Source organism: Lycorma delicatula, chromosome 2, assembly GCF_047948215.1.
Source record: "Lycorma delicatula isolate Av1 chromosome 2, ASM4794821v1, whole genome shotgun sequence".
Classification (NCBI taxonomy): Eukaryota; Metazoa; Arthropoda; class Insecta; order Hemiptera; family Fulgoridae; genus Lycorma; species Lycorma delicatula.
This window is the reverse complement of record NC_134456.1, coordinates 68,995,961-69,013,551: the sequence shown is the minus strand read 5'-3', so window position 1 is coordinate 69,013,551 and position 17,591 is coordinate 68,995,961. Positions and strand designations below refer to the sequence as shown.

General features: G+C 29.0%; 1 protein-coding gene across 13 annotated transcripts in view; it reads right to left on the bottom strand.

Annotated features, from left to right (window-relative positions):
* nrm (neuromusculin) overlaps positions 1-17,591 on the bottom strand; it is a 797,795-nt gene that overhangs the window by 480,947 nt on the left and 299,257 nt on the right. For all 13 annotated transcript variants that reach the window (XR_012755069.1, XM_075355520.1, XM_075355516.1 and 10 more), the window contains exon 4: positions 8,267-8,421. Coding sequence is in view for 12 of the 13 variants with exons in the window: in XM_075355520.1 (XP_075211635.1) it covers positions 8,267-8,421 (155 nt within the window). In the remaining variant the exon portion in view is untranslated. The remainder of the gene's footprint in view (positions 1-8,266; positions 8,422-17,591) is intronic.

Here is a 17,591-nt window from a genome sequence, read left to right as displayed (position 1 = left end):
TATATATATCTAGCAGACCCGGCAATGCTTCACTATTACTCACTCTCTCTGTCTCTCTCTCTCTCTCTCTCACTCTCTCTCTCTCTCACTCTCTCTCTCTCTCTCACTCTCTCTCTCTCTCTAATATATATATATATATATATATATATATATATATATAGAGAGAGAGACAGAGAGAGAGGGAGAGAGAGTGGGGGAGAGAGAGTTTAAATGAACACTTGAAAATTTGATAAAAAAATTAAAAAACTGAACTTCACAAATTTTACCTTTCACTTATTCTCCTTCCCCTTTTCCAATTTCTCCCTTTCACCCTTCTCTGTCACCCCTCTCCCAGTTTCCTTTTTACCCTTTCCCGTTTTCCCCTTTTCCCCGTTTTCCATTTTCCCATTTTTCCCTTTTGCACGCGCGTAAATCGGTCCATTAGTTTTTTGGTCTTTAGCGGACACACATTCGAACATGGCTTATATGTAAATATATATATATCGAATAAAAAATCTGTTTGTATATTTGTTTGTTTGTTTCATACATATCTCGACACTGCCCCACCTTTCTGGTATAGTTTTTGTAAAAATATTTCTTTTCACGTAACTAATACTCATATTCTGAATATGAACCAAATCGGTCCATAAATATAATTTTTCTAAATGTCTCAACCCCAGCGCCACCTAGCGGGTCCAAATTAATTCAGAAACCTTTCCTGGCATGTGTCCAACCATTCCCCAAGGTTTCATTGCTATCGGATGAACAGTTTAGGAAGGCATAAGAGACATACAGACAGACAAATATTCATTTATATATATATATATATATATATATAATCTAATATATATATATATATATATATAGATAGACACAAGATTTGACATTTATAGACAGAAAGACTCAAAAGTTCCGCTAAACAAAAACAAAAAAAAACATTTATTCAGGCATTGTATGAAAAACTTAACTAAATAAATTATTTTCCTGAATGTCTGGGGGCAATTCGCTCCTGTACGCAGTAGCCGCATAAGTCTTTCGTGAAATTGCCACAGTTTTCATGAATAATGTCTTTTGTATGATACCTATTGTTGCATAAAACTTATTTGCACCTGTTGTTGCAGCACACTTGCTGCAACAAGCAAAAGCACTTACTGTTTCTATTACTATTAATGCATGTTTTATCTCTACCTCATTAAAGTTTACAGGTTATTTTACATATTCTTGTTATATTGAAATAATTATAAATATATTATTAAACGGTTAATCAGTAACTATAATATTTTTTAATTTACAGTATTTTTAATTTACAGGTAATTATGTTTGGAGGGTCGCTTTATATGGAAGTGAAACTTGGACGATCGGAGTATTTGAGAAGAAAATATTAGAAGCTTTTGAAATGTGGTGCTATAGGAGAATGTTAAAAATCAGATGGGCGGATAAAGTGACAAATGTAGAGGTATTGCAGCAAATAGATGAAGAAAGAAGCATTTGGAAAAATATAGTTAAAAGAAGAGACAGATTTATAGGCCACATACTAAGGCATCCTGGAATAGTCGCTTTAATATTGGAAGGACAGGTAGAAGGAAAACATTGTGTAGGCAGACCACGTTTGGAATATGTAAAACAAATTGTTAGGGATGTAGGATGTAGAGGGTATACTGAAATGAAACGACTAGCACTAGATAGGGAATCTTGGAGAGCTGCATCAAACCAGTCAAATGACTGAAGACAAAAAAAAAACAGGTAATTAAATCATACTGATGAAATCTTACCGATTTTATTGCGTTTACTTGAGCAGTTTACTTGTAATTGAAATTAAATTATGGAAATGAAATTGTTTGTTACGCTATATAGTGTAAAAGAAGAAAAAATAAATGAGGCATATGAGAAGTTTAGCACCGGGCTAATGCCTTAGAAATGAGGAAAATTCACCAGATTAGCGGAAACAAAATTGCAAGAGCACAAAACCAATCATGAAGGGAGAAGTCGAGAAAGCAACGAAGCGTGTACGCGTGAAATAAGGCTTATTTAGCGCAGTCCCCTGTACAGAACTGGCCATGGCATGGCAGTCGCATAGGGTGTAGAGACATGAGGTTGTATCTTCCATCGGTTTCTCTCTTTCACTCATTCTCTCTCTCACTCTCTCTCTCTCTATTTCTCACTATCTTGCTCCATCACCGGTCTCGATAACTCTCTCTTGCTCTCTCTATTCACGGTACGCTATATCAACTCCTCTCTATACTCGACACTGTCCTTTAACCCCGTTCAGTGGCTCCTAATGATTTATTAACGATGTCTATGTCTGTTAGACCTGCTAGTCTTGTCATCCCCTGCAAATGCTTTATCTACAGTACAGTAGATCCACTTCCCTTATACGGTTGAAACATCCCTTTCGATTCGCTACTTTTTGGGAAACGTAAAGATTTGCTTACGTCGCTAAAATCGGAAAAATATGACATCATTCTAATGGATTTATTATTTCCTTTACATTAAAAAAATAAATCGCATTATTAAAAGGCAGTGATTTTTTTTTACTCGTATTTTTTCAATATTTTGGATTCAAGAGTCAAATCTTATTTCCAGAGTAGAATAAAATTCTCTTAGGTTCATTAATTGAAAAATATGCAATTCTTTTATTACGAATAAAATTAAAATTATTTGAATGGGGAAATTGTTTCCTCGATCACAAAGAAAACACAAGTATTTTTTTTCCTGTTTAGCCTCCGGGAATCGTCATCAGGTATTACTTCAGAATATTACCATCAGGTATTATTCAAATCCGAATAAAAGTATGTGTTTCTAAGAAAAAATATAATAACCTGAAAAAAGTTTTTTAAAGAAAAAAGGTTACTCGTGACTATAAGATGACTCCAAAAAAGATTATTACCAATATCGACCTAAATAGTTCGTGATTTGCCTAAGAACTAAGTAATGTTATATAAACTAAGTTTTGGTATATGAAAAGCATTAGTTTTTTTAAGAGTGAGCTGACCATAACTCAAAGCTTAAGATAAGTGCACCATGATCTTTATGTAGTGCCTATATGTTAATGGTACGTTAGTATTTATGTTTATTATCATTTAAGCCAATATTGATTCAATTGCAGTAATTATAAAGTTGTCTTTGGTTATAATGCGCCACCCCACCCAATTTTTAAAGCACATAATTTAAAAAAAAAAAATAGTGTGACTTCTAAAAAAAGAAAATACGGTAATTTTTAAATCTGTACAAAGTATTATGATAAGCATAAAAAAGAACATAAAACTTTAAAAAAATCGTAGAATTATTATTATTTAAAAATCATAGAATTTTTTTTCAACCATATAAGAATTATTTGGTCTAGTTATACTTGTTTTTATTATTCCAAAATGAACATTTTCATAGACTGTGGCAATGGGACGCCAGAAACCGTGCTTTTACGAGTAAAAATATACGATTATAATGCTGAAGAATTCTAGTCGGAAAAGAGATATTTACCCTGAATTGTGTACTTATTTTTATGAACATTATAAATATATATATATGTCATTTACATCACATCATCATAATAGTCACGTTTATTTTTTTATTTTTAAATAAACGGAGCTTTTAGAGTACCCTTGATCCTATTTAATGTTGTGAGCATTAAGAACATCGTAATCTAGAATTCGCTTAGTCTTATTTTGATAAGAAATGTAATTTTGTCTGGATTTTACTGTACATTTTAGTGGTAATTTGCATGAATACAGGAAACCTCTAGATATAATTTTATGATAGCTTTTAATACTGACACGGTTAAGTTATATACAAAGCAATGAAACAGGCTATTACTTTATTTATGTAAATTGTGATTTTTACATTACTATAACAAAGTTATTTTGGAAATAGATAATTAAATATCCTACTTTATTTAATAAATCACACCAGAATGAAAGAAAATTCTTCAGAAAAATCACGTTATTTTTACAGAAAAAAAACTTTTTTATTAGCGTGATCGTATTTTTTTGCGAAATTCCTCATCAACAACAAATAATCATAGAAATAACTCAGTAATAATGAAATCATCAATAATCACAGAAATAATTCAATGAGATATAAATTCATATAAAATGAAATAATGTAAGCTAAATTTTTGCAATTCTTTCTAAGAATGGCGGAATTATTTTACCCCTTAAATTTTTGGAATTTATGTACGAGACATCTACCATTTGATACAAGAATGTTTGTTGTTAAAAAGTAGAATTGCCACTACAAACAGCTGTTAAAAAAAATGTTATTAATAGAAAGTTAATGAAAAACGTTCAATAATATTGGACTTTTATTTTGTTTTTTAAATAAACAGTTTCCCTTAGTAAAAGGTATATTTAAAATTTAAAGTGCATTTATAAAACAGCTTTATGGTTTGTAGCTGATTTGCTGGTATAAACTATATATATTTTTAGGGAGGAGATGAAAAGTTGTTCAAAATTAAATTTTTTTTCTCTTACTAAAATAGAGGGTATGATAGTCTACGGAGATTTCCGTCTTAACCTGTTCATTCAAATTTGTATTTGAATAGTAGAGATGCTATTTGTTTAGAACGAAGTCTTTAAGCAAAAAAATTAAGAATTTATCAAAAAAAAAAGTTTGGTGAGATTTATTAGAGACAGCGATTTTAATGATTAGTAACGTAAAATGATCGCTATTCTGGAATCTTGAATTTTAAAAAATATTACAAATATATATTTATTTCATAGAATACATGCGATTACACATGTAATCAGTACGTTACAGAATGTTTCAATTCTCTCTTGATATAACAATTTTTTGTTTAAAATATAAAATATATAAAGGCAGATACACAGAAAAAACAATTTTCGGTCTTGTTTTTGGAAAATATTTTTTTACTTATGTCTTGAATGGATTCTCTAAGCTATTACTATTTTCTATGTTTGCGTGTAGAGTATAAATGTTTCAGTCAATCTACGAAATAATAAATACAATTTTAACAGCTATTATTATACAACACAATAATATTGTTGTAATTTTATTAAGATTTAATAAAAGTAAAATGATTAAGCAAAATCTTTCAACTGTTACAACAGTTTTCTACGTAACCATTACAACATACTGTGGGTCGAAGTAAGGACGACTTCATTCAACTAATAAGTTACTCCAGGGCAAAAAGTTTATTCTGGGAACATCTAATCTAATATCGAATACACATTTGTTAGCTGAAATAATGTTATTGCACTATTTGTTCATATTCAATATTATGCAAGTTATTATAAAAGGAGAGAGATTTTACTATTTTGCTTCTATGTAACAACATTTTTGGTGAAGGTGTCCAGCTAATATCGTTTTTATTTTTTTATTTTACTTTAATGTATTGTAGGAAACTGTAAACTGCGTTAAAAAAATGGAAGACTAGTTTCTTTTTAATAGTATTATTTTTTACACAATTATTTCCCACGTTATTCAAATTTAATAAAAGAAAAAGAAACCAAAGTTTCTGGCTTTCTTTATAAACAACTACATATTTAGTAACATCGTGTTAAAATAAGGATTCACAATATTTAATACTATTTTACAGTTATTCTAAAAATAATTAGAATAAATTTAAACTTATATTACAATATTTTGTTGACAATTTCGTTTAATTTGATAGACATCATATTAGATATAACTGAATAATTCAGGTGTATTTGACAACATACATTTATGTATTTGAACAAATAATTAAACACAAGTTGTAACAACATACACGATAATTTAAAAATTATGACTGAAAATAATTAGTAAATGGAATATTTCCTTTTGAAATAATTAGGAATATTTTAAAGTTGAGGATATTAGTAATACTATCAAGTTAAAATTGCGTTAATTACTTACGTTTTTTTCAAAATCTCATTTGTTAGTTAAACACATTAATTATCTAACTACCGTTTAAGACAGATTAAAATCAGGACTCAAAATAAGAGTATGTGTAATTAAATTACCCGATAATAATCTTTGTAATTGAAACCAATAAAATGTTTAAATAACTTATTCAATTAATCATGAGCTTCAAAGTTTGATAGTATTTTAATGTTACATAATAATTAGTTTATTAACGATATGTTAGTCGGAAGAAAAGTTAAATTATATTTCAATCAATAAGAAATTATAACAACCTACAACTTTTGTGAAATCTAATATACAAAACAACGAAATATTTTATAAAATGTTTTGCGGGTACAGAATGTTCAGCTGTATTTTAGCTAACAGGTTGTACATTTTTTATTCATGCTAATATATTAACAGGTATTTCTGGTTTGCAGCCAAGACTTTTCACACACACACGCGCGCGCGCGCATGTAAAAAAACAATTCTCTCTCTCCCCCCTCTCACGCTCTCTCTGTATGCGCGTATGCGTGTTGGATAGAATAATCCAACAGTCACAACAATGTGTTGAAATTGTTGGATTATTTAAAATTAGCAACCTAGTTTGCCGAAAGTTTATAACTGACAGAATTTGTGTAATTCTTCCAAACAGAAGAAAAAAAATATAAAAGCAAAATATAAGTTGTGTAATTTTTTTAAGAGCAATTTTCTCAAGCTTTTTACTTTTTTAGTCAAAGAACTTTTCATATTTTATTAATAATCATGTTATATACATTATGAAAAAAACAAATAGAATTCTGTAAAAATACTTAAAAAAAGGAAACTGTAACAAAACGGTCTATTGAAATTTATTTTTTTACTTCATGAAATAGGTAACCATAGACAGAGTATCAGTTTTGTATAATGTTCAGTGTTAAAAAAAACCCGAAATCTGTTGAAAAATAATTTATTTGATAAAGTAAATGTATAATTTAAATAGCTCAAGTACTGAAACACTTAACTGCGATATTAGTTTTACTTATTACCATCAGTTAATCTTACCAACGCGTTTATAACAAGGTTATTTGTTTCGTTCGGAGGTTCTGTGTTCAGATCCAGATTGTCATTTTGCATACAGTAAAAATTCTTATAATTAAAAACAAAATGTTTATTTGTAAATAGATAAACAGCATTGTATTTTTTGTAATAGTATTTTAACTGTGAAAGAAATTTATATAAAATAAAAAAATAAATTAAAACATAAAAAAAAACATGTCTAGATTTAAATGAAAATAATATCCCTATCATATTCATTTTTAAATGAATTCATGGTAGTATGATAAGTAAATAATCGGAAGGGAGAGGGAGCAGCACAATCCTATCCCTCTTAACACTTTTATTACTAATACATATATATTACATATATATATATATATATATATATTATAAACTGTGGTATGCATAACAAAAAACTAATAAATTATCATTATTTCAATAACGGAATTTACATAATATGTAATAAAATTTCAATAATCTATTCCCTTTTTCTTCAGAGTAACATACATACTATAGCAGTAATTTATATTCAAAGATTAGTATGAAAAAAAAGTTGTTTAAACTTCATAAACAAACTTGAAAACTGACTAACTTCCTAAGTACATAGAAATGTGCTTCCAGAATATTTTTTTTGAGACCAGTGTTTAACGCCTTCGGTATTCTGATAATACAACCGGCGAAAAATTTGCGAACTAAATTTAGAAAGATTTTCTGGAAGCATGTTTCAATTATTTAGGAAGCAGGTTTTTTATTAAATTGTATAAAGAAAAATTAAAATCACTTTACAACTGTTATTCAACTACTGTACTAATTTTATTTAATTAATAATAGATTTCAATACTCTTAAAAAGCGATGAAATTGTCAACTTAAAACAAATGTTAATTAGAATTTTATTATATTATAATCTTAATTTAAATTTAATTTGAACCCTGAAACAAAGAAAGGATTAATGATCTAAAAGAGTTTAGAATATGAAAACAACGACCTGATACCGTAACATGAACACTACCCACACTACTACCAAAAATATTTTCATGTAATGGAGGTAAGCACTCTTAACCAACTAAGAAAATTATCACACACACTACTGTTTATAAATTAAGGTTTACCTAGAAAAAAAACAACATGTATTTAGGTGCATCAACATTCAAGTATCCAAATTAATCACGTTTCCGAACTACAGCTTCACAACTATCAGATGTATGAAAATTGTACAGTATTAAAAACAAACAAGACAAGGTAGAGGAGAAACTTTTCACCGCTGCAAATTTCTCAGATACATACTTAATGAAATTGTTTTTTAATAATATTTTTATATTATGAAATAGTTTTACTATTATTCGTTTAAGAATGATTTTACTCAGATAAATAACTAACGTGTTAAAAGAAAAAAACTGTTAATAAACTTACTCAGAGTAGTGAGATTGATGAACTGTACTACTTGGCAACCTTCTCTTACTTCTAAATATGTTATTTCACATTTATAAACAGCCTCATCGGCGACTTGTAACCTTTTTACTCTTAGAGATGAGACTGTACTATTTGCCGTATATTGCAACTCCGCTCTGTAAATAAAAGAAAAGAATTATTGAGACACTAATTAATTAAAGTTTGATATAAAAAAAAAAATAAAACTTACAAAAATTAATGTTAGTTGTAAATGTATTACGTATGTACCTATGTTTTTGTCTATAATTACCAGAACTGAATACAAAATTAAAGTTAAAAATGCTAAGTACATTAAAATAGCTACGATAGAAGAATATAAATAAAAAAAAAGTATTGTAATAACTTAAAAATAAAAAGCCACTTATTTAAAAAATTAAAATTACATTTTTCATAATTATCAAGCCGCATCATCGAACAAATTTTTAAAATAAAAATTAATTTAAGTTGGTTTATGCAGTTCGTGTCATGTTATATGCATTTTAAAAACAAATTAATACAAAAAATAAAACGTAAAATGTACATCGGTAAACATACATTCGTCAAAATTATTTTTAAGAATGTTTTGTTTATATATTGATTTTCACACTTAAGAATTATGGTTATTTATCCATTTTTTAACAACATACAGTAATGGTTAGATTTATTACAACGAAATTTTAAGCATAAATTTACCTTAACAAACTTAAAGCCTATAATATGCCAACGGTTACAAGACGTATCGCTTCTATGTCAACAATATAAACTTTTTTTTTAATTTTTAGTTCAAGTCCTAATCCAATAAATAAATCGTTCATGATGGACGTTAAAAATTTTTAAATAAAAAGTTAATGAAAATAAAATTTTAAGCAATTTTTATACAAAAAAAATTTGAATATTGAATGTGGGTTGTAATTATCCATTTAAAGCTATTATTTTTGTTTTTATAATTTACTTGCTAAGAAAATCAAAAATTTCAAATATATTTTAAAATAACAAGCTTGAAATCAATCATTCTGTTTTTTTTTTTTTTTTTTACAGAACTTTGCAGATCGTAAAAAGAACTTACGTAAAAGAAAACAAGTGATAACCGATGAAATGATTAGTTAAATGTGATACAGTTATGAAAATAAATACTTGCACAGTTGAATAGGAAATTCTTTACTTCATTTGAGGCGAAGATTAGTTAGTTTATATTGTATGCACGTACACATGTTGATGAGGTAACCAAAAGGGTTGTAGGCGACCAAATATAAGATATTCCGCAACTGGCAATCATTATCAAGATAACAAGCATCCCACGGCTTGTTGGTAAAACAATTATCAAGTAGAACTAAATAAACTAGCAGCTATATAAGCTTTTTTATAGGTATCCTTTTTTGCATATAAAATACATAACCTCTTTTATTAAAAAGGTTAAAAAAATATTTCTTTATTAGATATAACATTAATAGTAAAAAATACAAATTGTAACTACTTTGAACTACATAGGTAATACATTGTATTACAAATCTAGTACAGATCTATATAATAAATTGTTCGGCTTATATTACGGTTAGATCTAGTCTTTTTTTAAAAATCATAATTTTTCTTCTCAGAGTTATCTTCTCATAAGGTAAGAAAGAATAATAAATATGTTCACAAATTATTCCTGTGCAATTGGCTGAAAATTTAATTCAAATATTTTTTTTTGAAAAAAAAGTTTTTGTAGATAGTATTTTGTTTTTCCTTCTTTTAGTTTCGTTAAGTAGAATTTTCATTTTGACAAATTTTATAAAATCAACCAAAGTTATCCTGTTAACAATTCATACAAATTTATGAAAAAAAATTATCACCTTTACGCATATTCAGAAATGTAAATCGGAATATTCAAATTTAATTATTATATTACATATATAATATGTAATATAATAATTAACCAAGGGAAATTTCAATTTTGAATGGAGTCATGCAATTAGCTATTTATGATTCTACAACAGAATACAATCTAAATAATCATCACTTTGCTAGGTTCATCAAAACATTTCCTTTCAATTTATTTATCTGTTAGTGAAGTATTACTTTGCAAAACAAATTCCCTAAGGACATTGAAGATGAAGTCCAAACACGGTCTCTTTCAAAGCGTTTTAATGTCACTCTTTGATGCAAGATGGTCGTTTTGTCCGTTCGTTGTGACCACGTGACATTTAAGGCAGGGTTGACACAAGCAAATGTCAAGCGAGCTATTACCATTCTCTGATCGGATGTCTCTAGGGAACTATGGTCTGTCTGCTTCCTTGACTTCCTATTTATTGTTCAAAAACAGATAATGGGTACTTGTCTCAGCCAAAATGAAAGGTAAACGCTTGCACAGATATCAAAAACATTATACTCGTATCTGACAAAAACACTATAATATTATATCGATTAACTGCTAAAAAAATTAACAGAATATTTAACTAAACCAAAGTTATCTTGAGTCCTTAAAATTTATTACATTAAATAAATTGCCTATTTATTTTATTTTTATTATTTTTTTTTAAGAGCGTATAATTTTGTAATAACCGAATAAATTAATTTCTATTTATAAGAGAATCTTATTGGTTATTCATACCATTATTTTATTATTCAGATACAGAATATTTAAAATTGGCATAAATAAGTTACAACTCATTTTAATTAAAAGAAAGAACATCTACATTTATAATTATTGACTGAATCTCCTTAAATATATAAAATGATTTGTTTTAAAATAGAAAAGGAACAACTCGTTTATTTTTCTTTCATAATGATTATTTTCTTTGAATTCAAAAATATCTTCAAACAAAAGATTTTAATGACGTTGTATTACAATGCTTTTTTCTTGTTTATATTATTTAATATACTATTATTGTTTCTATATATATATATATATTATCTAGACTATTTAATAAACGCGTTAAGAAAAAGCGAGAACGACAAGATGAGATTATGAACTTTAGAATTGTCTTTTGTCGAAGTATTTTAGAACGTCAGGCTAATTAAAAATATTACACATCATTTTGACATTTAAAGGTTAATTATCTGTAGATGAAGTTTTTAAAAAGTACTAACTGTCATCAAGCAAAGTATAAAAGAAAAGTGAGAAACTCACTTAAAAGAAAATTGAAATGAAAAACAAATTATAAAAAAGAAAATAATAATTGGTTTAAAAACATTTCTATAAAATTAAATATAAAATATTTGGGGAAAGGCATAAAAATAAATCTTTGACCACTAGTATTTTTTTAGAATATACGATTGTGAATATTTTACTTAAAAAGATCATAAATCATAAGAACTTATGTAAGAATAATATTTATTTAAGCCAAAGTTAAATTTGTTCAAAAATGCATTAATTAGAAGTTGTATGAATAATAAAAGTAATAAATTATTTTGCGATAGAAACCAGTATATTAATCTATTGAAATATTTTACGTAAAAGTGTCCTGGTCTCAACAGTTGTGTGAATTAAAAGCATCCAAGGTACAAAAGATCAGGTTAATGTATCCCGAGAATAATGAATGAATCACCTTCATTGTTCAACCAATATCAGTTGTAAACAGAATGAAACATACCAAAAAAATATTTTCGGTTGGTTAGCATGCTTATGTGTACAGGACGACGAAACAACGAGAAGACCACAAAGGGAAACTACTTTATTCCTCATTTTCCTTACATGCCTAGTTATGGAATGCTTTTTACATTGGAAATGGCTGTACTATTTTTGAAAATGAACTAAATCTTACTCAACCATATTCAATTGCAGTACTTAAAACCCTATGATTTCAAATCCATGTTAAATAAGTATTTATATTCAATAGCTACGGAGTTAAAAATAGTAAAGCGTGGTGGCAACATGTATCATCAGTGGATAATGTTACGACACGAAGAATTTGGAATGATTCAATTAAGATTTATTGATAATTGCCTATTTCTATTTTTATAGATATCGACTATTTATTTTATAATTAAAGTAATCAATTAACATTTTTCTAATTAAATTTTCAAGTAAAAAAAAATAAAAACATTTATTTAGAAATCCAATATTTAAGCACGTTTTTACTATCACCCTAACAGTTTTGAAACAGTTTCTTTCTTTCAGGTTGGAAAAAATGCCATCTGCAAAGTTATTAATTTAAATTTTATCTTAAAATCGTTATGAACCGTAGTTTTACTTGCGTAATTAAGAAGACACTTATTTCATAAAAATTACTGCATCAGTTCTGAAAATGAGAAGCACAAACATTCATTTACAGTCTTGGCGTAAATCTATAAAAATTGTTTACAGTTTTAAAGTTTATTATCATTAATAATTATGTATGTTAAATACACACAGTAGATAGTAATATTTTATGATATTTTAAATCATTCTAATGGTATATTTTAAATGATTTTATTTTATTAAATTTATTCCAATAAAAATTCGTAACTTTAAATTTGTACTATTCAACGAAACCGAGGCTCATAAATATTAAAAAGTATATAAATATTATAATACATTTGATAAAATATTTTCCGGTCTTATAAAACTTATGAAAACCGGTTTTGAAAGTCTACAGATATAAAGCTTAGGGCTATAATAAAAGTAAAAACCGCACCGGTTATTTATACTTTGATGTTTAAATCTTTGCGAAGTAACTTTTAGTTACGATAAAAGTTTTAGCTGACAAATGTTACAGAACTTTCAGTAATTTAAAACGTTCCACTTTCCTAATTTATTTTAAACAATTGTTAACGTGCAATTTAAAACATTAGGATATTTGCATTGTTAACTATAACGTTAAAAAATAAAACTTCAGCGAATTATTCTGGAAAAAACTTATTACGGAAAGATTTTTATTGTTCGAATTAGAATAAAACAGATACAAAGAATAATTTCGAATTTCGTGTGTAATAATTACAGAGTGAGAGACCGCGCAATAATTAAAAATCATGCGTTGAATAGAGTTGGAATAATTCATAAGATAATAAAATGTATTAGGTCGGCTTCTATTCCGGTATAAAAAAAAAATCCTTATCGTTGGGGTAGTTATGAGTTAACAAGGGCGACTTCATGTCTAAGGGAGCCCGACGACACGGGTGGACACGACGGAAGGGTGATAACGTAGCGGTAACCGCGCCGGACACTTCCCGGCAAATTGAGGAAATTAATGCGTCGGGTAACCGCTCATTTCACCCTATCCCTAGTACAGACTATACTTGCTATTCTTTTAACTGAGCAAAAAATGACTGCTTACCTTGCTTTTTTCTTTCGATTTTCGAGGCCAATTTCTACTTTATTCCATATTACATAATGTACGAATATGTAGGGTTACTTCTACCTATACTAACATATTGTATTATTTTTATTCGGGTTTTCCTTTCTTCTTAATCTAGTAATTACAACCGGGCTGATGTGGACACAACTTCATTTCCATTATTCACTAAACCACCACCAGCCATCCTTTATTATTTTTTTTTTGAGACTAAATTTTCTATCCGTATCCATTTTAATATCCTTCTTCGTATTTCTTTTTAACAAACTTCTTCTACAACTCTGTGATAATCCACATAATATAAAATGGAATTTGTTCTATTTTTATGATAAAACATATGGCTCATATTCATTAATAAAATTTAAATAATTTTTTGTCGTTTATATTATTTTTTTTTAATTGAAGTTTTAATAATTTTTTGGAATTAAATTAGAAAATTTATTCTCTTATTCGTGCAGTGGCTATTTGTTTATTTACTCGAATTAAATTTCTTATAACAGATCCAAAGTTATTCATAAGATATGGTAAACAATTTACAATAAACATGTATACAACTGAAATTTCTACTCAACACAATTTTGGATAGTCTCGTTGAATAATTACAAAATAAAACACATAACAAGATATAAAATAATAACAATAAAAACATAAATTGATCATATTAAAAATAACATTAACATAAAAAAATTGTAATAATATCAGAATGTTAGAAGTAAAATAAACAGAAGCAATGTGTTTACATTGAAACCACATTATTAATTTCACATATTATGCAAATACGAGCTAGTAAAATCTTCGTATCTGAACACTCACCACCCTTAAGCACAAAGTATCAAATTTTGTTTCCTCGGAAAAGATTAGTATAATATTGATTTTATTACATTTATTACTACAATAATAGTATTAAAAAAATATGGCAAGTAGAAAAAAAAAACGTGTAAAAAGCAAAAAATATGTAAGTAGCAAAATATGCCCCATAAAAAGATTTTGCATTAACAAGGAAATATTATTAAGCCGAAAGACGCTTTTTTCTTGAATCACATAAAGCTACCAAAAGTTTAATTAAACTTACACGCTACTTCACTTGAATCTTTCCTTAAAACATCTTTTCTTTCCTAATTTAAGGAAGATTAAAAACTAAATTTCTTTCGGGCCTAGAACATGTAGTACGAGAAAAATAAAACCAGTTATTACGAGCCAGTAAATTATCAATATATACAGAAATTATACTAGAGAAATACAGTTATCTGACAAACATCTTTAATTTCTATTACTGCAATATTAAACCGTAGAACAAATGTAATAATAATTACTGTAATTTTTTTCATACCGATAATTTCTGCCAAACGATGAAAAAAATTTCCTTTAGATCAACTGTAAAATCAAATCCAATAGAAATAAGTATATGCTTTACTAAATCATTTATATGCCAATTTTATCCCCCAAACTAATGGAATTTGCACGTGGTACTGTAAGACATCATTTATTCATCTTTAAATTTCACGGAAGTATTTTCCTTTCTTAAATTAACAATCTCTAAAACAGTATTATCAATGTTCTCTCTTATTGATTTAATAAAGTATAAAAGTGGTCAATTTTACATCTTTCAATCTTAATGCGGTATAATATTTTTAAAATCATCCTTAAACGGATTTATCTAAAATGATAATAAGGCTTATAATTAACAATCAATTTTAACATATTTCTATAATTTCTAAATTATTCTACAGTAAATTTCTACTGCCCAACTTCATTATCTAATCTTGAAGGACTGATAAAATCAAATAAATTTGTTCAAATTTATAATGTAATAATTCCTTGTTACAACACATTCAATGGAAAAAAATTCATAAAAAAGAAGTACTTACAAGCATATACAACTTTAAACTTATAATATAACTTACAAAACTTAGAAAGTACTCAAAATAATTTAAAAAAATATTTCTATCACATTAAATTATATTCTTCAGAAATATTAACTAGTAAATTTAGAACCGAAATTAATATAACTACTTGCTAAATCTCTTTCAAAGATCTTATTTCTTCGTCAACTTTTTACATAGTTTTTAAAAATCAAATTCTCAGAGCGTTTAAACACGCTTACATTACGTTAAAATTTCATTTAAATAATATAAACAAAAATTTTTCAAAGCAGAATGAAAAGCAGAGAAAATAAAGAAAAGCAAATGAGAAAGGACGTGTAGTAACCACTACACGTCTTGATTCAACACGCAAAATAAAAATTTCAATTTTTGAATCATTTACACTGATATATTTATTTTTAATGATGAGAAAATATAATTCCTTCTGATAATATAAACGTTTCTTTTTTATTATGCCTCCGGAACCATCGTAAGGTATTACTTCAGAGGATGAATGAGGATGATATGTATGAATGTAAATGAAGTGTAGTTTTGTACAGTGTCAAGTCATTGAAACCAACCACCAAATATCCTGGATCTGGTATTGATCGACGGTAGATTTCTACCAGACATGGTGAGCATGCAGGTTTTGCAGGTCGAGACTGCAAGTGATCATTTGGCTGTTTTTGTTGAAACCCTTGATACTGAGGCTCATATTAGAAATCAACATCTATGCTTTAGACTTTCGGAACGTCAGGTACAGACCATTGTTCGCAAAGTTGCTGCAAAAATAACGGATGGCCGACCGGTCACGTCATACATTACAACAGATCATGACTACTGAGCTGGCCAAGCTCCCCGAAAGAGCTACCAGATATCACCCCGTCTATTGGTGGTCTTCCGATATTGCGGACCAATGCAGGGTTCTGCAATCCATGAAGAGGCGCGTGCAGAGACTTCGAACGAGAACATACGGAGCTGATGGAGACCTGAACACTGCGATTACACAATACCGAGCAGCAAGAAAACAGTTAAACTTCATGATTAGGCATGCAAAAAGGCATAAGTGGAGGGAGCTATGTAGTGAACTAGATGGTGACCCCTGGGGACGGGCGTACCAGGTAGTCATGAAGAGACTGGGAAGACGGTTGCCCGTCCTTAATAAGATAGAAACTACACGACACATGGAAGCGCTTTTCCCGCGGGTTGATACGGGCATCACGGAGCTAATACCAGGTGAACGCGGCAGATTCACCCAGGATGAAGTGGCGACTGCGGTTAAAAGACTAAAAAATAAAAAGAGTCCAGGACCCGATGGTGTGCCAGCTGCAGTCATAAAGGGTCTGATGTCCGTCATCCCGTGGGAGATGACAGATATTGCGAATTATGGGGTCCAGCATTGCTTTTTTCCTGCTTGCTGGAAAGCGTCAAGAACTGTTTTCTTGCCCAAACAACAGTTACTTCCAGGAGTTCTCAAATATCGCCCTATAAGTCTCATTAATAATATGGGAAAAGTCGTGGAGAGGCTCATCGCTAATAGACTAATTGAGGAGCTGGAAAACAACAATCTCGTCCATGAGAATCAGTTTGGCTCTAGGCGGGAGCGGTCAACTATTAACGCCATCAACAAAGTCGTTTCATGGGCTGCTGCGGTGAGGGCTGGGACTTGGAGAACCAGGCGTATCCCACTAATATTACTCCTGGATATAAGGAACGCTTTCGGTTCGGTACCTTGGCCAGCTATATTGAGGGCACTTCAAAGAATGAATATAAGCGAGTACATAGTGACGCAAGTAGAGTGACCACACGGACTGAAATTAATACGGTGGATGGCGTTGTAAGTCATCAGATCTTCGGTAGAGTCCCGCAGGGGTCTCTACTCGGACCCCTACTCTGGAACATCTTCTATAATGAAATATTCCGACTTAAATTCCCGCCGGGGGTGATTGTCGTAGGATACGCGGACGACATCTCGCTGTTAGTGGAGGCCAGTACCTTAGATGAAGTGGAGGAAAAGGGGAATATTACCTTAGAATTAGTGAATGAATGGCTCGTCAACAACAGTTTGGAGGTCTCTCCTTCCAGATGCAAGGGTATCCTCTTCACTGGTAGGAGGATACTCAGAAGATTAAATCTGCGCCTGCGAGGAGACCAATTATCGAGGTGGAAAGTGCTAAATATCTAGGGGTGTTA